General features: G+C 47.5%; 1 protein-coding gene across 1 annotated transcript; it reads left to right on the top strand.

Moving 5' to 3' along the window:
- Nucleotides 1-569: 569 nt before the first annotated feature.
- LOC120019572 (transcription regulator protein BACH2-like) lies at nt 570-22,708 on the top strand. Its single transcript, XM_038962878.1, has 4 exons — nt 570-818; nt 10,581-12,164; nt 19,951-20,157; nt 21,574-22,708. Exons 1-4 carry the CDS (start codon nt 576-578, stop codon nt 22,045-22,047), a joined length of 2,508 nt encoding a protein of 835 aa, XP_038818806.1. The 5' UTR covers nt 570-575; the 3' UTR covers nt 22,048-22,708.
- Nucleotides 22,709-24,087: the final 1,379 nt, after the last annotated feature.

Genomic DNA, 24,087 nt, shown 5'->3' with positions numbered 1-24,087 from the left:
GCGTGCGTGTGTTTGCTTGAGAGTATGAGGAGGTCAGGATTGAGTTGTGTGTGGGGTTGTCTACAGGAGTCTACGTGAAGGTGTGTGTGTGTGGATGGGGGAGGATTGTATTATTGCTCGTGTGTTTGCATGCACGGGTGTATATGAGTGGGAATGTGTTAGGTGCCTGTGACTCGAGTGTGTGTGTGTGTGTGTGTGTGTGTGTGTGTGTGTGTGTGTGTGTGTGTGTGTGTGTGTGTGTGTGTGTGTGTGTGTGTGTGTGTGTGTGTGTGTGTGTGTGTGTGTGTGTGTGTGTGTTGATGCTAGACCAGGGAAGGGGGAAGTGAGAGAGTAGAGCTGAATGCTGAGCTAAGCGGAGGCGGGTTTAATCTGGTTGTGGTGCAAGTGTTGAATCATGGGGTTGACTGTGTTTGGGGCTGGTGGGGTGGGGTGGGATGAGGCTGTGCAAGGAGAGGGCCACTGATGTCAGCCCTGCAGTATGCGCAAGCTCACCGACAGGGCCCGCCGCATTATGCTGAAAGCTAACCCCCCCCCCCCCCCCCCTGTTGTGCTTCTATTTCCAGGGCGTGAGCGGAATGTCCGTGGATGAGAAGCCTGAAGCCCCCATGTACGTGTATGAGTCGACGGTTCATTGTACCAATATCCTCCTGTGCCTGAACGACCAGCGGAAGCAGGATATCCTGTGCGATGTGACTGTCCTGGTGGAGGGCAAGGAGTTCCGCGGCCACAGGGCCGTGCTGGCCGCCTGCTCAGAGTACTTCTCGCAGGCTCTGGTTCGACAGGCCGAGAATGGCTTGTTCCTCAGCCTACCTGGAGAGGTACGTATCTACTGTATTAAAACCCTGTGCGTTCAGAAGAACCTCTTCGTTTCCACACCTGGTCAAACACACAGTTAGATATTCCCTCCAATCAGGTTCTTTTATCATCAGCCCATTTTTATCACTAGTCACTTGATAACTTCTCATTCCAATACTGAAACTCACTTTGCCGTGAACGGTGTCAAGGGGAATGGTATCGAGATGAATGGTGTCAGCCAGGCAGGAAACAAGGCAACATACGTGTTTTAATTGAATCTGTGAGGTCTAGTAGCTGAAGGCGAAAGAGTGAGATAGGGAGGTGTGCTAGCGACGGTGCTAGTAGATAATGTAGAGACATGATTAGCAATTATCACCTTTCCCTCAGCTCACTGCTCTCTTCAGCTCCTCAGCTCTCTGTCGCAGGTAGAGTCCTCTCCCTCACACAGCCAACACTCTGCTTCCTCTTCCCAGCACCCCTGTCATTCCAGCCTCCAGTCATTCACTCATAGATGTGTCATAGAGTGATTCAAGTTCTCCACAGATGTATTCATTTAACACACTTACACGTCACATACCGTACACACATGTGGTGCGCGGAACTGGGGCACACACCACATGTTTATAACATGAACGCCTGTCAAAAGGCTTCTGCTGTCGCGGGCGCTCGCGAGAAAATAAGTCGTCGTCACTCAATCTCGGCGGAGATCTCTCCTGAAAGATCAATCCGTTCCTGCCTCATGTACAATGAGCATCATGTGTTGAGTGAGTTACTATCAGTTACTCCTGGGAATGGCTCCGCGACACACACCGAAGCAGAATCCCTTTCATTCACACTTTCTGCGTTATGCATGAGCAGCTGTGTATTTCAGGTGTGAGCGTGTGTGGAAAGTGACATGTTTCTGAAAGAGCCTGTGTCTTTAATGTCCACGGGCCCTGGTTGAAAGTAGTGCACTATATAGGGGAAAAGGGTGCCATTTGGGACACAGCCAATATTTCTCTCACACTGTCCTGTCTAGACGGGTCACTGTCCCAACATGTAGGGAAGGTCATTTCATTGATGTCATCAATCAAGTTTTAAGGTCCTCTGTCACCCGCGTCTTTATGGTCCGTGACTCACAGGCGCTGACACATTTGTGTCCGTTCTGCTGCGGTTGCCTTATGGCCACTCTCGCCCCACCGATTTGTGTCGGCAACAATGCAGCACCGACCAACCTTTAACTCACTAGGCCTCCTTGATACTGGTGGGTCTGGCTCCAGTCAGAGAGATCGAGAGGGGCTGTGTTCCCCAGCACTACAGAAGGCTGCCACCTATGTGCAACAAAGGGCAACTAACCGAGGAGGCCTTGATGATCACCACCGACAGGCAGGGAGAGAGAGAGAGAGAGAGAGAGTGATAGAGAGAGAGAGGGGGGGGAGAGAGAAAGAAAAAAACACACTGCAGATGAAATGTGAAACAAAGACCATTGCGGGGGCTATGACGCTATCCTCTCCTCCCCCGAACTGTATCATTCCTCGCTCCTCCCAGATGACCTTGTCAGTTCGAAGTCGCCGGGGCTGCAACCGGTTAGTGACCTCATCATCCATTTAATGTCATAGCCGTTTCAGAGAGAGAGAGAGACGGGGCCCGTTCGTCAAGGTCTTTGTTCGTGATCAGATCACGAAAGTAGAACAATCAGGTCTTGTCTCCTTTAAGTCCTTCGCCAAGCAAGAGCAAACAAACAGAGGACACTTGGTTTGCATTGGATGATAGAAGGCTACACTCACAGTCACATTAGACCATTCCTCCACATCACAGAACAGGGCCAGAACAAAGGGCTATTCATAGACGGACCAGTATGATGTAATATGAGATCGAATGAAGGAGAGGCGTTTCAGAGAGTGCCCCCCGCTGGAGAAGAGCGGTCATCACGCCACGGCGGGCAGCAGCGCGGCGACGGAGCGAGTCCGCGTCGATCAGTTCAGAGCTGCTCTTCTACATGATGAAACTGGGCGTAAGTGTAATGTCTGACTGGATCCCCGCTCGCACCATCTCACTGGAGCCCGGCTGGGAGGGTGTCAGTTTGACCTACTTGTCAGCACGTCCCCTTGGTTTCCTTATCGAAAATATCCTCATAGAAAATATACAGCGACCGATGAAATATATTTGTGAGCAATTCCATGCCTACTACTGTAGGGGTGATTTGATTATTATTAGTGAATTTGCGTTAGGATTCTAATGCACCGAATAATTGCACGGGATGCGGCGCAGGATTTGATAATGAAATCAATTCAAATCAAATGTTCATTCATACACAGGCAAGCCGACTGACTTGCTCCATGCGTCCTTTGCACATTCCTATTTCACCACAGTATGGGAAAGCAGCTCTGACCAGGGTGAATAGACTGGAGAAGATTGATTGCAGATCCAGACTGCTGGAGGATGGAGGGGGGGGGGGGGGGGGGCGGAAGGAGGAGGGAGGAGGGCGGCCCCTTGCTGGACCGGTAGCCGTCTCTGGCCTCTGGTTTACTCAGCATGCTTCGGGAGGGGTACCTTATACTGTATATAGTCCACTGCTTTTCACCAGGGCCAATAGGGGTCTGGTTCAAAAGCAGTGGACTATGTAGGGAATAGGGTGACATTAAGGACGTTCAGTACCTTCCCTGTGATTCAACAGAGGGGCAGATGGTTGAAACCTCCACCCGCCTCCTGTTTGTCAGTTCCCTCAGTCATGACTCAGACCCATTGGTGCGTATTTTTTAACTCCCTCTTCAGCAAAACAAAAAAATACAACCCCAGCCACACTGCTTCGATTGCAGTGATTTGGCAATCTGTACTAAGTATCATTTTGAGCCCTGGTAAAGTGGGTTGGGAGGGAATGGTGGATGACTGGCTGATGAGACAGGGAAATGTAATGTGCCTTGAGAGGTTTAGGGTTGGTGAGTGACATCCCCCCCCCCCCCCCCCCCCCCTCCACAGGCACTTGATCAGGTCGGGACCTGCAGAAGCCCGGCTAACTAATCTGAGGGACTCAGGGTGAGGTGGAAGCAGAGCCGCAACAGCATGGCTTTACACAAACAGGGAGCCTAAGCAGGAGACTATCACACATTTACAGCTTATTAGACAGATGGCGGGAGCCGGGCGCGTATCTCCAACTCAGTCTTCCCCATACTGATAGTGGGGGAGGGGTGGGAGAAGAAGGGAGGAGGAGAGGGGAGTGAGACAAGGAAGAGAGAAGAACGAGTACGCTAGCGATACTCCCTGGTGTAACTGCTGGTGCTAATGCCAAGCCCCCCTGGTCGTAGCAGGGGTCTCCGCTCCGCCAGCACAAGGGCACAGCGCTCAGCGCTAAGCTGACAGTAAGGATACAGGCTCTTTGTCTGCTGTTTGAGCAGGCTGCTCTGAGAAGCACCTTGAGCAGCTTATGTTCCCCTCCCAGCCTACTAGCCAGCCAGTCAGTCAGTCAACCAGCCAGCCAGTCAGTACGGAACACCCGGTGAGAGCCTGCAGAGAGATCCCTGTGTGTTTATAATAGCTGGACTTAACCCAGACAATTAACCACTGGCTGCGCTGTATTTTCAATGTCTCATCTCAGACGCAGGGTGTCTCAAACGGGGGACGGCAGTAATGTTCTGCAGTTAGCCAGTTTGTATAGAAACAAAACAGGATAGAGTGCAGCATCCTGAAGAATAAAGACAGGGACAGTGTGTGAAGTCAGAGCTGAGCGTACTCCTAGCAAAGCTGCAGGGTCATGTCCTCCCCAATGTCTCACCATGGACAGTAAACTACAAGAGGATTAAGCAGTGCAGTGTATGATTTAATCCACACTGTCAAGGGAGGTTTACTGGGGCGGCAGGTAGCCTAGTGGTTAGAGCGTTGGACTAGTAACCGAAAGGTTGCTAGATTGAATCCCCGAGCTGACAAGGTAAAAATCTGTCGTTCGGCCCCTGAACAAGGCAGTTAACCCACTGTTCCTAGGCCGTCATTGAAAATAAGAATTTGTTCTTAACTGACTTGCCTAGTTAAATAAAGGTCAAATAAAACTCTACAGTTACGGCTAAGCTGTAGCTAGACGTCCCAGTGTGGAAAAACATGGTGTTCCTTTCCTTCTCATCACGGATGAGACATTATGCATTCATTCACATTAGCCGTCAAATTGACTTTATATGACTTGTATTTCCCTACTGTTATTGGCACAGTGGCCTAAATGGATTCAGAACAGACTGACCAATGGGCTTGGCTCTACTGCAGCAGTTCATTGTCCCTGTGCTTTCTCCTCCACTCTCTCCCATCCCCATCCTACTACGGTAAATCGCAATGGCAGCCAACCCTCCATGCAGTATCTCCCTCCATTAGCGCGGTGCTGTGACTCATAGTCGTCGAGGTTACTCGGCAGAGCTGATATTAAAGCATCTAGCGGGTAGACTCTCCAGTGGAGATGGAGTATTTATCTTCGGGCTCGGCGGCGGCGGCCGGGGAAGTACTCCATTGTCATGCCATGCAATGTTGTCATTAGGATGCATGACATGCAGGGATTCACTGGAGTGCATTTGCATAAATTAACCATCTCTACTTCAGAGAGGGGTGAAAGGCTGATGTAAGAACAGAGAGAGAGATAGACTGGAGGAAGAGGGTGTGTGAGAGCGAGAGAGAGAGGGGCAGGATAGTATTCCACACTGCCTGTTTATGAAAGGATATTTGAAAAGGACTTCCCAAAAATGGCATGGGAATTGTCAGGGTTCTGTGATGCACTCTTGCTATAATTTCCTACTCTGTAATGGTATCGCCTCCCCCCGGTCCCCAGACACAGAGTAGGGCCAGATCCACCCAGTCCACAAGCCCACATTAGCATAAATGGCCCAGATCTGTCACCTTGATTAATTTGTCCCTTTGTCTTAACTCATGCAATAAGTGCTGCTAACGGCCTGAAACGCTTCATATGTCAAAGTCGATCCACTAATGACCAAGAAATGCTCTTTATATCCTATATCCTTTGCTTTTTGTTCACCCTTTAATTTATTCTAGTGTGGCTTTCTCTCTCTCCCTCTCTCCCTCTCTTCTTTTTCTCTCTTTCTCCCCCTCCGGATCCCTCACGCTTGCCTTCATTGGGCTACTGTGCTGGTTTCATCACTGGAGTAATCACATATGGTGCAGGGCACACATAAAGAGGTGCTCCCGCAGGCAGCAGCTGCTGATACAAGCTGAAAATAGATCCCGGCGACGCTCAGCACTTTTCCCCCAGCCAAGCAGCAGCTCCGTGTCTGTTTGTCAGCAGCCCTGGTGCGGCGGGCCAGCAAAGCCCAGCCGACCAGCCTCATTTAAGCCCAAACCACTTTCACGTTTAAAGACAGCTGGTTGGATCTGCCCTGTTTGTGGGTGTGTCAAAGGAAGTGAGGGGTGGACAGTGCGTGGCGAGGAGGCGCTCTCACTCTCTCTCTCTCTTTCCATCTGTCTGCAGGGAGGTGTCTGTGTTCCTGTGTTGTGTGCACGCGTGTTTGCGCACACTGATGTGCCAGAGTGGTGCTGCAGTGGTATAGTAGAGGTGCTGTGCTCATCAGTAGTGGCGAGTCCAGTCAAAGCCTCTTCCCTCCCACTGTGCACCGTACACAGGCACGCACATATTTTCTATAGTAAACATCTGCTTAGTGGAGGTATTTTATAAGATCATTAGTATACATAACAAATGTTGAACAAATGTTGAATTATACTGATACTGTATAATGATGTCACATAGTGTTTTGGGCAGGTAGTCCGTAGTTCAAATGATGATATACATTGAGTTGTTGTGTGGCATAACTGAATGCATACACTGTAAGTTATCTAGTATACTCTCCCCTACGTGTTTATTTGGACTGTAAAGCTAAAACATTTCATTTGGCTCTATACATTTTGGATTTGAGATTAAATATTTAATATGAGGCGACAGTACAGAATGTCACCTTATATTTGAGGGTATTTTCCATACATATCTATTTTACCGTTTAGAAATCAATGCACTTTAGGTATCTAGTCCCCCCATTTGAAGGTGTATTTGGACAAATTCGCTTAGAGTGTAATAAATGAAGTCAAACGTTTTGTATTTGGTCCCATATTCCTAGCATGCAATGACTACATCAAGGTTGTGACTGCCAACTTGTTGGATGCATTTGCAGTTTGTTTCGGATTATTTTGTGCCCAATTGAAATTAATGATAAATAATGTATTGTATCATTTTGGAGTCACTTTTATTGTAAATAGGAATAGAATATGTTTCTGAACACTTCTACATTAACGTGGATGCTACCATGATTAAGTGACAATGGCCGACAAGCCGGTGTTTGGAGGATATATTGTCACGGGTGTTGTTAGGTCCGAGATGAAGTCGACGGCAGTCAAACCGTGCCAATATATCCTCCAAATACCGGCTTCGACGGCATTATCACACAACGGGTTACCAACTTATTCAAATGATGGTTTACATATTTTCGTTAACCTTATTTTGATGTATTTATTCATACTATTTCGTCCTTCCACAAGATATAGTCCTGACACAAATCTAGGGTTGCTACCCAAGCTGGCTGGTTGTTCGTTCTATCGGTTCGGTTGCCAGAGATGCGACCCAGTCGTTAAGTCCTTTTGTTCTATATCTATGGACGCAACCCAGTCGTTTGTTCTAAATGTTCTATTGCCATACTGGCTGGCAACGTTCTTATCCCTTGCTTGCTAGCTAGCCAACTATGGTTAATTTATAGTCACATCAAACAGTGCAGCCAGAATAACAACAGTAGCTGCATTTGCATTTGTTTAAGCTGTTTTCTAGTGACATTTGGATACATCCATAACAGTGAGCTAATGAGGTGCGATTTCACCTGGCATAGAAAATGTGCTCTCTCCTCAGAACACTGTTGTTCAGAGGAGCTAGCCAACAACACCGCTAACACAATCACTTCAAACACTGAAGCTGTAAAGACTGCAAATTATTTGCACTTCGTTTAGTTTTACCTGTTTTCTATCGATATTTCTTTGTATATATCTATAAAAAATGATGCAGATTCATGATTTCAATTGTCTGAGAAACGCTGCCTGCCTGTATGTCTCATCCAGACTCCCGACACCTTCATTACTATGCAACAGCTGGAGATCAAATTTGAGTATTGAAACAATGTTGCAAATGTCATAGAGACTGGCAGCAAGGTTTATACAAATCTCTGCTGTTGAAAACGAAATGTTAGTCTAAAAGATATGTGAGATAACGTCTAGATGCTTTTTATAGTGGAGATCAAGTTTATAAATTGCCTTGCTGGGCTGATGAGTCAGTGGATTGCACAGTCAAATGGAACCGAGTAAATAGGAATTTTAACGTCATAGATTTAGCGGGTGGTAATTTGTGGAATAAGTTTTAACCAATCAGCATTCAGGGTTACACCCACCTGTGTAAAATTACGGATAATCGTGAATGAATCGAGAATAATGATGAGTGAGAAAGTTACAGAGGCATGACTATCATGCCCCCAAAACATGCTAAACATGCTTTAGGCTAAATCAAATCAAATAAAAGTTTGTTGGTCACGTACAAAGTTTAGCAGATGTTATAGCGGGTGCAGCGAAATGCTTATGTTACTAGCTCCTAAAGTGACCAGTGTTTATAGGGAAACAGTCTCTAAAGTGCAGGGTAGAGTACCGGGTGGTAGCCAGCTAGTGACAGTGTCTATGGTTCAGGGCAGGGTACTGGTCAGAGGCCGGCAGGTGGTGATTGTTTAACAGTCTGATGGCCTAGAGATAGAAGCTGTTTTTCAGTCTCTCGGTCCCAGCTTTGATGCACCTGTACTGTCTCCGCTTTCTAGATGGTAGCAGGGTGAACAGGCCATGGCTCAGGTGGCTAAGTTTCTTGATTATGTTCTTGCCCTTCCTGTGACACCGGGTGCTGTAGATGTCCTGGAGGGCAGGCGGTGTGCCCCCAGTGATGCGTTGGAATGACCACACTACCCTCTGGAGATCCCTGCGGTTGCGGGCGGTGCAAATACCGTACCATGCGGTAATACTGTCATTTGTCCACATACTTATGACATCTTCTAATGGGGGGGCTAAATACAAAAAGTGCATTCATTTCTAAACGGTGAAAACAGATATGTATGAAATACCCTCAAATAAAAGGTGACATGCTATACTGTCGTCTCATATAAAGCATTTGATCTCCTATCCAAAATGTTGGAATATAGAGCCAAATTAAAAGTTTTAGTGTCACTGTCCAAATAAATACGTAGGTGAGTGTATCTAGTGTTATTGTTTGATCAGGCCAAACCCTTCCCTAACCTGAACAACTGTGGGCCAATTGTGCACCGCTCCATGGGTCTCCCGATCGCATCCGGCTGCGACAGAGCCTGGACTCGAACCCAGTGGCACAGCTAGCAGTGGCTTAAACCACTGCACCACTCAGGAGGCCCAATCTTGTGTATTTTAAACCCATTTAGAATAATCCCTCCAACACAATCAACACACATCTCAGTGATTTCATTCCTTCTGCTAGGAATGATTGAATGACCTCAGGCTTTTAAAAAAAAAATTCCCCTCTATGTTTGTATTTCCTTGTATACACTGCCCAGTTGTTTTTCCAAAAGCAAATTTCTGTGGTTTGTGAGCTTGATTTCTGAGGAGGGAATATCCTGTTTTACTAGAAGGTGGCACCGAGCATTGGAGTGCCGGTTTGCCTGCAGCCTCTACTGCTGACAGTGGGCAGCGGGCAGTCTTCTCTCTCAGAGAGAGAGAATACCATTGCACCTAGGTAATTCATCTTGTGTTGTTCCTCGCAACAATGGAAAGCACAAATAATCAGTAAACACTGGGCCTTTAGTCCCTGCTCATTAAAAACCCATTGAGAGAGCCCGTTAAGTGTTACCGGGAACTTGACATCGCTCAGACAAAGAAAAGTGCTTTGCTGAACAATGCCGCTCCCCGATTCAAAGTGAAGCCCTCGTAATTGTGTTTGTGAGCACACCTTGCCTTGTGTAGTTTCACGTGGCATTCCTCGAGCAAGCCCCTAACAGAGGTGCATTCGTCATCAGAAACTGTAGTAAAACAGCACTGTGTGCTACTGTTGCCTGAGCAAGGGATGTGTCTCTCAAATTGAGCTTAACACTGGTTTCCTTCTACAGACACCAAGCAGAATGGTATTAAACAGCTAGCTAGCCTGGCTCCTTCCTCCTGTCTCTCTGTCTTCAGTAACAACTGTAGTAGAGGGCGGCCAAGCTTCTGCAGTCTCAGGAGTTTACCTAATTATCCAGCATTAAGTCTAAATGGTAGGATTCCCTCTCTCATCCTAGTTTACTCCACATGGCTGCAATAAAGATTAGCCACTGTCTTGCAAATCATTAGGCTTTAGAGGTACTTCACCTCAGAGGGGCTGCAGGGGACTGAACCTGAAAGTGAGGCAGCAGCACGAGCTGCAATCCATATGGTCCTACACTGTACATCAACACAACACAAGACTAGGGGTGGGCGGAAACTGCCGGGGAGAATGATAGGCTACCGCCGGGCGGCAGGGCAGACAGACTGGGGTGGGCCAGTGGAATGTCAGTATGCCACAAGGGTTATTGTAATGAAAATGGGAGTTGGACACAACCAGCCAGCCAGCTAGCCCAGCACCACTGGGTTTTTTTATTTGCTAGGCTGTATAGAAAGTTCGGTGCTGACCCGATAAAAGATTAACTGGTACTTTAAAGTGTTTGTTTATGATCATTAGAGCTGTCGGGTTGTCTCACCACACTCCAAGGGCTCAGAACAATAGCAGTGCTGATGGTAATGCTGGCAATTTCCCTGTTTTTTCGCAGGTCACTGCCAGGGGATTCGCACCATTGTTGCAGTTTGCCTACACTGCTAAGCTGTTACTCAGCAGAGAAAACATCCAGGAGGTCATCCGCTGTGCCGAATTCCTGCGCATGCACAACCTGGAGGACTCGTGCTTTCGCTTCCTGGAGGCCCAGCTCCGCAGCGAGGAGGACGGCCTGCTGCTGTGCCGCAAGGTGGCGCCGGCCGAGGGGAACCACGAGCCCGAGGACGAGAGCATGCAGTCTGAGACGACAACAAAGGTTGCCTCCCCCCGGGTCCGGCGGCGCGCTGAATGCTTGGCCTCCTTGCGGCAAGCACCAGACGCGGACCAGCTAGCCATGGCGGTGCCCAGCGACTTCGCAGATGGACGGCTGGACTTCGACAGGCACGGATCGTCGGACCTCCCTCGCTGCCCCAAATACAGGAAGTACCAGTGGGCCTGCAACAAGCACAATAACGACACTTCCTCACACACCAGTACCTCAGGTTTTCCAAGCACATTATTATTTAAGCAGACCAGCGGTGGCATCAGCGACGGGGCGGTCCGGGACCAGAGTAGGCCGCCGGTGGCTCAAATCAAAGTGGAGCCTCGGGCAGAGGAAGAGGCCATCTCGCTGTGCTTGTCAGGGGACGAGCAGGATGGCCATGACAAGGACGATGTGACAGCCATGGAATTGGACAGTGTCCCAGTGGTATCCCCCTCTTCCGTCAAGAGGAGCAAGTCCCCCACCTGCCTCCGCGCCTTCTTCAAGAAAGGAACGGACCTGCCAGGTCTGCCCAACGTGTCACAACAGCTATTCGCCAACAGACTCGCCAGCGTCTGCCCCGAAGACAAAGAAACCACTCAGGGAGATCACAAAACAAAAGATTTCAGGCCTTTCACTGCAGTGGAGCTGGGCCTGTCTGTTACATCCCCAAAGGTAGTGGACGGCTTCCCTCCGATGCTGTCGTCGCTGAAGTCCGCCTCCTGCGACGGCGTTTGCAAACAGGAAGTGGAGCTGGACCGCCGCAGTGTCATCTTTTCCTCCCCAGGGGCCTGCGACCGTCTGGGCACCCCTGCGCATTCCTACCCTGGTGGGAACTCTTTGGAGATGGAGCTCTCAGAGCACACGCCAAAGAGTCTGTGGGCTGGTGCCAGCCAGTCCCTCCCCACCTCACAGACCTACTCTCCCAGCAGCGCCCCCACCCTCGCTTCCACCACCACAGAGCCCCCGCCGCTCCTCTGCCACCCGCGGCCCAACACCAGCTGCCCAGTACCAATCAAGGTGTGCACGCGCTCGCCGCCCTCCGAGACCCGCACGCGGACCTCCAGCTCCTGCTCCTCCTACTCCTACGCGGAGGACGGGAGCGGTGGCTCACCCTGCAGCCTGCCCCAGTTTGAGTTCTCCTCCTCGCCGTGCTCCAACGTGGCGATCCGCCTCGCCACCGACCAGCAGGACCAGGGAGTGATAGGGGGAGATGCCCTCTTCAACCAAGTGCGCCCCAAGATCAAGTGCGAGCAGTCGTACGGCACCAACTCCAGCGACGAGTCGGGATCCTTCTCCGAGGGTGACAGCGAGTCGTGCCGAGTCGAGCAAGGGCCAGAGGTGAGTGAATTTAACACTATCACACTGCCTTCTCTCATGTTGTACACAATGCCTCATACACCCAGTCCCACCTTGGAGACGAATCATCATCTCACAGTGACCTAGCTCTCTGTGTCTGCATTTACAGTCATTAGATCATCATGTAATTGAAGTGGGAGTCTTTTCTTTCAATAAAAGATTTACAGCAACGCCACCGTGAACAGAACAGGGGCACAGATGTGCCTTGATAATGTTAATCTGCTTTACGCACTGTTTGAGATCTGTGTAATGAGTCTGAATAGGAGCGAGGGTCCAAACCAAACGCGCTCTCTAGAACAATCTGAGCCCACACACACACACACACACACACACACACACACACACACACACACACACACACACACACACACACACACACACACGCACGCACGCACACACTCCCGAGGATGCGGTGGTTGTGTCGAGGGCTGTGATTGGATGATCCTATGGACAGGGAAGCGCTGGTGTGTGTAGAAGGGCTAATAGACAGATGTAGATGGCCGGAGCTGGGGAGGAGTCCGTGTTCTCTCTAAGGCTGGGGTCTGAAGACGTTCTCCTGTGGCTTTATCTCTGTCCCCCTAGCTGTCACAGGCTAAATAGCTGATACTATCCCTCCACAAACCTGACACCTCTAATCCAATTCCACACAATCTACATCTGCTAATTGTTGAGACACCTCGCTGGGCATGTACACTGTATACATGTATGCTGTATCACCAAAACACCTGCACTACTTGACGGCGAAGGTAGCCGTTTGTTGTATTATAAACAAATATAGCTTATAATGTATGTGACAGATATACGCAAGGTAGGCTATGTTGTGTTATACACAGCTATAAAGCATATACAGTATGTTTGCGATAGCGATCGTACAATAGCAGCGTAATGAAACAGGATGTAGCTGTATTGTGCACGTGGTTTGGTGGAGGGGGGGGGCTGCTCCGCGTTGTGTCATGATGAGACTGCATCCTGCAGCGCCTGGCGTGCTGCTGACAAGGATGGATGGCCAATCCCCTAATCATCGCCTAATCCATCTGGCCAGACAACCGATGTCCTCCAGGCTGACTGCAGAACAGCCCTGATGTTGTTGTTGATGTTGTCGTTTACTGTGAGGTCACGAAGGATAAATAGAAATACAGCCTAGTCAAGTGGACAATTATAATCATTCCATCCAAAGGAAATGTAAAATGATCCTTTTTTTCTTCACACAGAATGCCTCTGATGCCTCTTTAATTTCATTTTGAAACTATTGCATCCGTAGCATTTGCTTTTGTTGTAGGCAGACGTGTTTTCTCTTTGCCTGGAAGATAAAGGCTCGCCGCTTCTCAGCCTGAGACCTTGAAGTGCGCAGGGAGCCGAGAGAGAGAGAAACTGGTGCGTTGCCATGGCGATCAGATTCACAGAGCCTAGTCCCTGTTTCGCCGGTGTTGGAGCCACATGACAGGGACTGTGGAAAGAATCCAGTCAGTCACTTCTTCTGTGCACAAACAGAGAGATTAACAGCCCTAGCAGTAATGTGTAATTATTACCTTAGTGGCACCCACATCCAGTGATTTATGGGCCGTTTGAAGGACTGTTGAGTGCTCTACTATAGACAATTGTAATTTACAGCGTTGAGATGTCAAGGAAGAGAAAAGCAGCCCCAAAATGACTCTTCAGACATTTCCAGTTCCCTTTGTTATCTTGTATGAGTCAAAGAGTGTATGGAACACACACTACACTATTGTAGGCAGTCGATTAGCAGCGCACAATATCCACTGTCAGATCCAATGACTGTATATATGAATGGACAAAGTCACTGATCACGTGACACCATTCATTCCTATGTGAAGACTCAATAGCGCATTGAAGCCAAATTAAGTCAGTTAAGATGGCGTCTCATGGAGACATAACATGCGCAGTTTGAGCTACTCCAGGAAGTGACGTTGCAGGCTAGCTCAGTGCTGCCCCCTCTCTTTGACTAACTCAAGTTAAGGGCCGCCCGGGGTACTGCAGGCTGCCATTAGCAACTAAATTATCCTTGTAATTTCTTCTTTGTGCAATTAAAAAATGATTGGTTCAAGGACAAACATCTGGTGCATTAGAAGCAATTATTGGTACCGTGATTGTCTTCATTTGTATTTTTTTTTTACACAATTATTGACCATGAAGATTTCCATTCTTCCATTCACTATAATAGGGGGATCCTGTTTTCTGCTAACAATGCCTGCAGTGCCCGGTCGGCCTTGAACTTCCATGGCTTCAATGAGAGGGGGCAGTCGTTCTCCCCTGGTCAGACCTCTATTGACCCGCATGGAGTTATATCTGCCTGCTGCTGATAAGATGGATTATGAATGAGGCTGGCTGGCTGTGCCTGGTCTCAGATGCTGCTGATAAGATGGATTATGAATGAGGTTGGCTGACTCTGCTTGGTCTCAGATGCTGCTGTGTGTGAGAGAACCTCTCACAGTAGTGCTGTTTGGTTTATTACATGTTCTTATGGATGGAGGCGTAGGAGAGCATTTACATAAGGAGCCTCAGTGTGGGGCCAAATCCCGCCGTGCTTTTTCCTCCAGCTTTATCTGGCAACAAAACTGCTACCTCATGCTTCCTGGGGCCCTCTTTTCCTTATTCCCCCCAGTGAGTCGGCTGTACAAACAAGCACAGCTCGCGTCCAGGGAGGGCTCAGCCATGCCTCTCCCTCTGTGTATTTGCAGAGCAAATGACAGGCAGACCGGGCCCCACTCAGGGAGAGCTCGGCAGGCAAGCGCCCAACGCTGCTGCTGTTGAAAATAGCTGCCGCCCCAGCGCTGGGAACAATGAATTCTGACAGGGAAGGAAGTTGTTAAACTGGAGGCTAGTCTGGCAGAGGGAGGCAATAGTCATTCAAGGTAGTCCGAGTCAAACAAGGTCTCCTGGCTGCTCCCAGTACTGAGGTTAGAGGGTGTTGCATACGAGCCCACATCTGGTAGCCACATTAGCAACACCCTCACACATAGCAGACACTACACTACTCTGGGCTAACTTTTTAATTGCCACAATTTTACACCTTAACTGTATTTCTACTGCTTCCCAGCTGGACAACATCATACATAGTGAATCGGTCAATAGGGTCAGGAGAGGCCCCTCTGTAACATGGACCATGGCCCGGATCATAAAGAGTCTCAGAGTAGTGAGTGCTGATCTACGATCAGTTTTGCCTTTTCAGATCATAATGAATCCGATTATGTGAACGGGGGGAGCTGATCCTAGATCAGCACGCTTTGTGAATACGGAACCCAGTACACCACCACCAGCCAATGTTTTTGCACTATACACCCACAGAGGAGGAAGCAGAGATGGAATGCACAGTGATAAAGGAGATGGAATTCACAATGAATAAGGAGATGGAATTCACAGTGATAAAGGAGATGGAATTCACAGTGAATAAGGAGATGGAATTCACAGTGATAAAGGAGATGGAATTCACAGTGAATAAGGAGATGGAATTCACAGTGATAAAGAAGATGGAATTCACAGTGATAAAGAAGATGGAATTCACAGTGATAAAGGAGATGGAATTCACAGTGAATACGGAGATGGGATTCACAGTGATAAAGGAGATGGAATTCACAGTGATAAAGGAGAATTTAAGGGCTGAGACCTTTTTCTCTGTCTTTCTTTCTTTCTTTCTTTTTCTCTCTCTTTCTCCCCCCCCCCCCCCCCCCCCTCGCTCTCTCTCTCTCTCTCTCTCTCGCTATCTCTCTCCCTGTGTAGGCGTTAAGCTCAGTCTAACTGTCTGGTCACAGTATGCTGCAAATATTGATCTGAGAGTGAGGTGGGAGTGATAGGGAAGTAGAGTTGATATATTAGCAGCACAATGTTTCCTATCTCGCCCACCACCAAACGTTAACCCCTGAATGAACGTGTGACACAGGAAGTGCACAAACCTAAATATCACTTCTGTTATTTCTATTATAGTCTACAGTTAAAAAAAAATTTTTAAAAACTCCTTGCTCCACCCTTGTTATGATGCATCTGTGGTCTCAATAATTTGTGGCATACAGTGTAAACCACATTATACTGATTTGGTGGAGCCTTTTTTATTTTTTTTTGTAGGTTTCGTTATTTGTCTTGTGTGCAGACAGAGCCAGGCTGTTGTTGTGCCCAATGGGGAACGGTCGGATGCTGGGGCTGGCAGCTGAGATCCAACAGGCTCTGTGTCAGCTTTAAAGCCAGCTGGGGTGCTGCCACTTTGCCTTCCATCCCCTGGGACCTGGCATCCTGCAGTAACAGTACCCACAGACACACAGCCCATCTCTTCACCACAGAGCCTCTCTAACTCATCTCCCATACGGGGTTCCGGCAACAGCGTTTGTTTACGGTAGAAAAAGCAATACGATACTAAACGGAGTTCTGTAACAACATGATCTTCTCCCAGATCTTCATAGGATGCATAATGCTCTAATCACATTATAAACCAACAAGTGATTTATCACTGTGTAACTGGGAGCACATAGTATATAATCAACATAGAAAGACACTAGTGTTCACATTCATGTTTATCGTACTCGCCAGATAAAGGTCTCTTTTTGATGCAGAGACAGAGCCACAGTCACAAGAGCAGCGCTATAGAAATCAGGAATAACTAGTGGGAGACAGTTAGACCTGAAAAACAAGTCAGAGTGCGTGGCCATTTTAGTCAATTGCTTCACCTTTCAGAAAAAACTGCTCTGAAAATTGGAAGTACAGGTGTAGGATCTTAATTTGAGCCAGTTTTCTACAGCAGGGAAATATTCCTACAGCAACAGGAAATGTGGATTATTATGTACATTATAATTAATGGACATTTTTTGTAGGGGTTGATAAAAAAAATGTGTTAGGGGAAATCAAGTCTGACATTTTAAAGTGGAAATTATAAACTTTAGAAGCCTTTTTAAATTTTGAATACACTACAAATTCGCATTTCCTGCTCTGCAGGAAAATTCTCAGCAACAAAAGAGAATCAAATTAAGATCCTACATCTGTATTTATTGCCTCAGGGCTTGTGTCAATAGCTAGGAAGGAACACAGTAGTAGGTGGCTGTGCATGCCTCTCTCTTGCACAGTACGCTGCAGTGTTAAACTCCCTCCCAGGGTTCAACGTGGGTCACCAACCCTACAGATGAGGACTGGCAGTCAGGCTGTACAGAACCCACTGACCCCAGGCGTTAGCCGTCATCGTCGGGCCGCCCCCACCATCTGACTCCTAAGGCCCGGCCCATGTCTGGACCTGCAGGCAGCCAGATGCCCAGCCTCTCTCTGTGTGTCTGAGGGGAGAGGGAAGTAGGGTAAAGAGGCACTGCACACACAGTGCCGCCCGGGTAACAGATAAGCCCTACTTTTCACTCTGGACCTATTTGCAGCATAGTGACCCAGAGAAAGAGTGAGTCTGGGGGGAATAGAGGGGGAAGAGGAGAGGAAGGAAAGACAGAAGGGGAAAGGGGGAAAAAGAAAGTTAGTGAGAATCCAGAACACATTGGGTCTGAATTAATGACTGCCGTCAGAGCTGGTGCTGGACTGATTCTCCTGGTGGAGCCACTAAATATATCCTAGATACCCACGAACGAAGAAAAAAGAAAAGAACATTACAAGGTCGCTCGCTGTGGAGAGGTAGCTGTACATCTCCTCCCTCCCCTAGCCTGTCTCAGGGAAAGAGCCCCCCATCAGGACTGGTCACTCCATAGACCTCTATAACTAGTGGTTACTAGATGGCGCTCAATGGGGCCATCATCACCGGCAGAGTCATCTTCTGTTTGTTTTCAGATCACATAGAGCAGGCAGGATGTGGATGTGTTCCATTGCCCTCCCTCTCTTTCTGCCTTCATTCTCTCTGTAGCTACTGTCGTACCCTGGCTGGTAGTGGGAGGGAGCCTGCAGGGCCTAGTGTGGCCTTGAAATCTCCTCCCATTATTTATTCATGTGTTTGCATGCAGCGGCCAGATGAGAAATAGGCTCAACGGCTCGGAGGACTGAGGGCTTCTAATGAGGAAATTCAAGCCTGTCTCTCTGGGATAAATTGACATCTAGATTTGCTCTTCAATGGAGAGTGATTTCGATGTGCTCGTGAATAGGCACCTTGCTTTGTCCCTTGAAGTGCAGCACTTACCCAGGTGATGCCGTATATCTCGGCTCACTGTGGTGTGTGTGTGTGTGTGTGTGTGTGTGTGTGTGTGTGTGTGTGTGTGTGTGTGTGTGTGTGTGTGTGTGTGTGTGTGTGTGTGTGTGTGTGTGTGTGTGTGTGTGTGTGTGTGTGTGTGTGTGTGTGGTAGCTTGAGGGAGTGTAAGCAGGCTCCAGCCCAGTCCATTGTCCTCTAGTCTTCTGTTTTAGTGGGGCTCAGTTTGCAGTCACGAGGGGCTTTTGGATTCTCCATCTGGCCCTGGTTCAGCAGCCAGGTACAGAGAGAACGGGGAGACATTTCTCCTCACCCCTCCCTCCCTCCTATCCCTCCTCGCCGTTTGACTTTGTTCTTGACGTGCTCCAGAGAGGCAGCCGCGGGGAGAGAGAGCAGAGCGGAAGAGAGCAGCAGCTCATCTCATCTTGGCAAAAGCTCTCTGGCTGTCTTCCTCTGGCTCTTTGTTATTCCTCCTCGCCTCCCTCTCTCTGCCATCCTGTTTCTTTCTCTGCTTACTTCTCCCCCCCCCAAGCTACTCTGCTACGGCTCCCTGGTGCTGTGAGGTACCGCTGGGGTATGTCGGTATCAGAAGGTTTGTGAGCACCTAAGGGAACAGAAAGAATCAGGCGATCTATTGATGCTTTGTGGGAGGAAAAATCACACCCTCGTGGATATTGGCAGCAAATCCATGGAAATAATGTATCGTGATTTTGCAATTATCTGTATTTTATTGCCAATGATTTTTCTCCGGATTAGTGTTGCACTATGTGACTGAAGGTGTCAAAGAAAGTATGGCTTTGCGTGTTTCTTTTGTTCTGCAGTCCCTGTGGACTATTGTAGGTTGATAGTATAGATCTGGCCTGTTTGCCTCCTCGCCTAAAGTTTGTAGTGTTTTGTGTCAAAAAAGACGTTAAAATCACCAGGAATTCAGCAACAAATGTGTTAAATTCAGGAAATCTGTTCCCAAGTATTCCCATGAATAGAAAAAGAGACATATGTGATCGTGTCTCAATGTTATTCAACGTATGAAATGATTGTTATTTTCAAATACAATCTATTTTTGGGCTTAGTTGGGGTCAATTTGCAGTGTACAAATTATTATAATTATGTTCCGTTCCTCCAATCTGCTCCGACAAAAAACGTCCCATGGCTGAATCTAGTTGCCTACCCCTAGTATAGATGTTACATATCATGCCCTACAGATATCACCTGACACCATTATGGATGGGGGTGACAAGTCCCTGCCTGTCCCTCCTTGATCTGTCACGCTGGCACCTCTCCAGGCTAGCAGGGACAGATGGAGAGACACTCATTTCTTGGATCACGTTGTCTCCCTCTGCCCGAGAATAGGTTACACGATGTTCAATATTTCAGGTTGAGAGAGAGAGAGAGAGTGCTGAAGGCTTTACATGTGTATGTAAGTCACATTCTCTATTTCTGGTGCTGACGGCACTCTGGCACCATCTTGTGGTAAAATGTGGCTGACTGTTTTTGACATGTACATAAAGTCTAATCAGCAAGGGTTTGTCAAACTGTTACATGTTCATTCACATTCATGTTCATTCACATTCATGTTCATTCCATATTCAATTCAAAAGTGAACGCTGTATCACGTCAGATGTGAAAAGTCATTTTTGTCATTTCTTTATTTGCAGGTTAAGCTTCCTTTCCCTGTCGATCAAATCACAAATCTTCCACGGAACGACTTCCAACTGATGGTCAAAATGCACAAACTGACCTCAGAGCAGCTGGAGTTCATCCACGACGTCCGGCGGCGGAGTAAGAACCGCATCGCAGCGCAGCGCTGCCGCAAGAGGAAGCTGGACTGCATCATGAACCTGGAGTGTGAGATCAGAAAACTGGTGAGTGTGTCTCTAGCCATGTCTCTCTCATAGATACACTGTGCACACCAGAGGAGGCTGGTGGGAGGAGCTATAGGAGGACGGGCTCGTTGTAATGGCTGGAATGAAATGAATGGAGTCAAACATGTGGTTTCTATACGTTTGATGTGTTAGACACCGTTCCATTCATTCCATTCCAGCCATTACAACGAGCCCGTCCTCCTACAGCTCCTTCCACCAGCCTCCTCTGGTGCATACAGTACTACAGCACATAGTGTGTGGACCTACTGGCATGTAAAGTAGTAGAACCATGTGACGTCTATATAGTACCGTTCTCTCCCTGGACTAATGATAACTGTTGGCTCCCGAGTGGCACAGCGGTCTAAGGCACGGCATCTCAGTGCTAGAGGCGTCACTACAGACCCTGGTTAAATCCCGGGCTGTCTCACAACTGGCCGTGATCGGGAGTCCCATAGGGCGGCGCACAATTGGCCCAGCGTCGTCCGGGTTAGGGTAGGATTTGGCCTGGGGTAGGCCGTCATTGTAAAATAAGAACTAGTAACCACATTATTCTTTGTGAGCCTTGACAGATTTTCACCATTTCAACTGTCCACGAGAGATTGTGCAACAAAAAACATATTAGATTGTTATTACAGCCTACTGACTTGCCCAGTTAAATAAAAAATACATAAAAAATACTATGTTGACAGTGCAACAAGCATTACCTTGGGATAGAGTGATATTAATTACATCAACACCGTGTCAGCACTTTCACGCTGGCCGACTGCCCTCTAGCTGCCAAGCTGTCAAAGTACAGCAATGTGTGTAGGGGGAAGAATATTAAGAGCAGAGCATCCGCAGTAGAGGGCTGGCTGTATGTCTCTCTTCCTACATCCTCGCCCCCACGTTTCCATGGCATCGCGGCAGGTGGTCTCTCACAGGCAGCCAGTATGCTTTTGTTCCATGATGGGGGTGGAGCTGCGAGCCTTTGATGTGTTGTGTGTGTCAGCCACACACACATATACACACACACAAGTGCTTTACACTCCACAGTGGACTGACAGCCTTCCCCTTGATGTCACCCAGCAGCATCCTAGATATGAGAACAATTTCATCATCTCAAACTGCTTTCCACCACCTGTTCCCGTGTTACCTCAGTGCACACAGCATCCCGGAAATGCTCGCTCATCACAAACCTTATCAAAAGCATGCATTATTTAATATAAGCTCAGTGAGCAAGCAATAAAGCTAGGTCATGTGAACTCTTTTATGTTGATACGAAGAGGTGAATGTCATGTAGTAATGTGTCTATGTCACGCTGTTGCTATAGGTAGTATGAAGCATTTATAGAACGTCGACTGTGCAGCGTGTCTCTGTGCTCCTTGTCAGACCACAGCTCATGACACTAGTCCTAATATTTCCTTGTGTCTCCACCAGGTGAACGAGAAGGACAAGCTGCTGACGGAGAGGAACCAGCTGAAGGAGTGTATGGGTGAGCTGTGGGAGAACTTCTCCTGTCTGTCCCAGGAAGTGTGCAGGGACGTGCAGCTGAGCCCCGAGCAGGTCCAGTCCCTGAACCACTACTGCCCGGTCCTGAAGCCTGGCACCAACACCACCAGCAATGCTGCCTCCAACAGCATTGACCTCACCACCCACTCCGGCTCAGCCACCCCGGAGCCCAGCTTCCTCAAGTCCCCCGGGCCCTCAGAGAGCGAGCCTGACTCGGTCATGGGGAATGGGGCTGACGGGGGGGCGGCCAGCAACGAGGCGGAAGGCCAGGAGACGAGGTTATACATGGAGGCGGGGCTCTCGTTCAATGAACAGTCCAATCAGACAGTGACGGTAGACTTCTGCCAGGAAATGACTGATAAATGTACAACTGATGAACAGCCAAGAAAGGATTGTACTTAGTAAACGGTGGTTTTAATATCTGTGTTTTTATTATTTAATTTTTTGTTTTGATTTTCTTCTGACAAGCCCCTTTCTCGGGGTTGTTGAGATGGTCAGCCTCGGCCAGTGTTCTTTGAAAATATTTTTTGTTTGTATGTCTTTTTGGTTGTCTTTTTAAAGGTTGACACTACAGTTGTCTTAAGAGCAGCAATACTGTTCTCCAGGTATTCTCCTCTCTGTAACCATGACAGAGTGGGAACTTCTCACACAAAACTCCTCTTACAATGGTGCTACACCGTGTTCGGGCAGGCAGCGATCTCCACAGTGTTCTTTATCCATGTATTACAGTCTACTCACAGGGATGGGCAAAGATCACATCTTCAATTCAAACCTCAATGGACCTAACAGCAGCTCGCTTTGTCTCTCGATCAACCTACAGTTTCTATCTCCCTGTCTCTCCTCTCTCTATTTCTCTCACTCTCCCTTTCTATGTCTCTCTCCCAATCGCTCTCCTACTCCGTCTATTTTCTATCAATCTATTTCTACCTCTTAACACTTTCGCTCTCTGTATTACCTCTCTCTCTCGCTTATTCTCTCACTCTCTCTCGGTGGCCCTTGTCACAGCAATTCAAACTCAGGAAGAAATCTTCTGAATGTTCGATATGATTCATGAAAATAAGAATACAGCTTCTGTACATGAGAGATTTACGAAGCAGTTAGACTGTAAATGTTCATATGCAAAAATGTCTTCTGCTTCACTCATTTGCATTTTTCTGTACAGCAAAACAATGTGTACAGACAGTACCTAAACATTCCTCCTTTGCCTTCCGCAGCACTGAAACGAAAGAGAAAAACAAACGGTTAAGTAGCTATGTTCCCACCAGGGTTGGGGTCAATTCCATTTCAATTCCAGTCAATTCAGGAAGCACACTGAATTCCAACTCTCTTGATGTTTTTTCAATGAGGAAAACGTGAAATTGGAATTGCAGTTTGGTTTACTTTCTGAATTAACTGGAATTGAAATGGAATTGACCCCAATCCTGGTTCCCACACATCAGCAATACCATTGTATTTGGATGTTGTAATGGTAACTTTCAAGTGCTTGCTTGGGCAGAACGTATAATGTATATAGTATGGAGCATGGTGACTGTCACAGTAATATTATACAAATAGAAGCTTAGACATTTCTTTTCACTGGGGTTTTTGCTAAGGGAAAATATTTGCTTTGCTGTTTCCTGCCTAAAGGAAAATTCCCCATAAGGGTGGGTGTTCTTAAACTCAGGAAATTAGCTTGTGACACACACTCAGACACGCACACACAAACATTCATTTCAGAGCCCCTTGCATGAACATGTGGATGTTGCTGGCAAGGACAGTGTAAGTATGTTATTAACCAGTGGCTCAAGCCACATCCATTCCAACTTTGACACCACTTTAAATGTGAAAAACGAGTTTCAGCTTGTTGTGTTTTTGAGGAAACTTTATTTCTTCTTATCAGTATTTAAAGATGCTATACGTATGGTGGGGGGAAACTCTCACAGACACCCTTTGGATTTCTTCAGTGTTATGTTTCAATGTTGTCAAGGAATGTGTGAGTAGACATCTTCTCAAGCTGAGGGATAGCTATTCTGTCTGCAACACAAAGAAAACAGACACAAAACATCTCTATTTACCAAGGATACTTTCTCCTAATGAATCTGTGCTCAATTCAGGCTCTTTCCTTCCAGCACCAGATGCTCAGTTGTAACTAGTTCTAATAGCACTTCATAGAGGGTTTATGTCAGGTTCAGAACCCTGAAAAGTCTGATACCGAAACACTTGAATTGGCACTTAAATGAAAACATCTTATTGAATGTTAATATTGATATAAATATCTCTATGAAGACATTACATTTTTTAAAACTACAGTAAACAGGGTTATTAACAAAAAAGGAAGCTAACATAATATTGAGAGTGTTCACATCTTATATTTGTAATTCTTTAAGAATTGAATAAGCTAATTGAGACTTCAGTTCATGTGAAAGCACTGTGTGTGTCATCATCAAACTGATTGAGTAACAA

This window comes from Salvelinus namaycush, chromosome 24, assembly GCF_016432855.1.
Source record: "Salvelinus namaycush isolate Seneca chromosome 24, SaNama_1.0, whole genome shotgun sequence".
NCBI lineage: Eukaryota > Metazoa > Chordata > Actinopteri > Salmoniformes > Salmonidae > Salvelinus > Salvelinus namaycush.
The sequence above is the reverse complement of the archived record's forward strand: the minus strand, read 5'-3'. Positions and strand labels throughout refer to the sequence as shown.

Bases quoted from the DNA above. Each gene is read 5' to 3' on its own strand.
- LOC120019572 (XM_038962878.1), top strand. From the start codon at position 576: ATGTCCGTGGATGAGAAGCCTGAAGCCCCCATGTACGTGTATGAGTCG. The intron at 819-10,580 runs GTACGTATCTAC...GTTTTTTCGCAG, and splicing joins TCCTCAGCCTACCTGGAGAG to GTCACTGCCAGGGGATTCGC. The intron at 20,158-21,573 runs GTGAGTGTGTCT...TGTCTCCACCAG, and splicing joins AGTGTGAGATCAGAAAACTG to GTGAACGAGAAGGACAAGCT.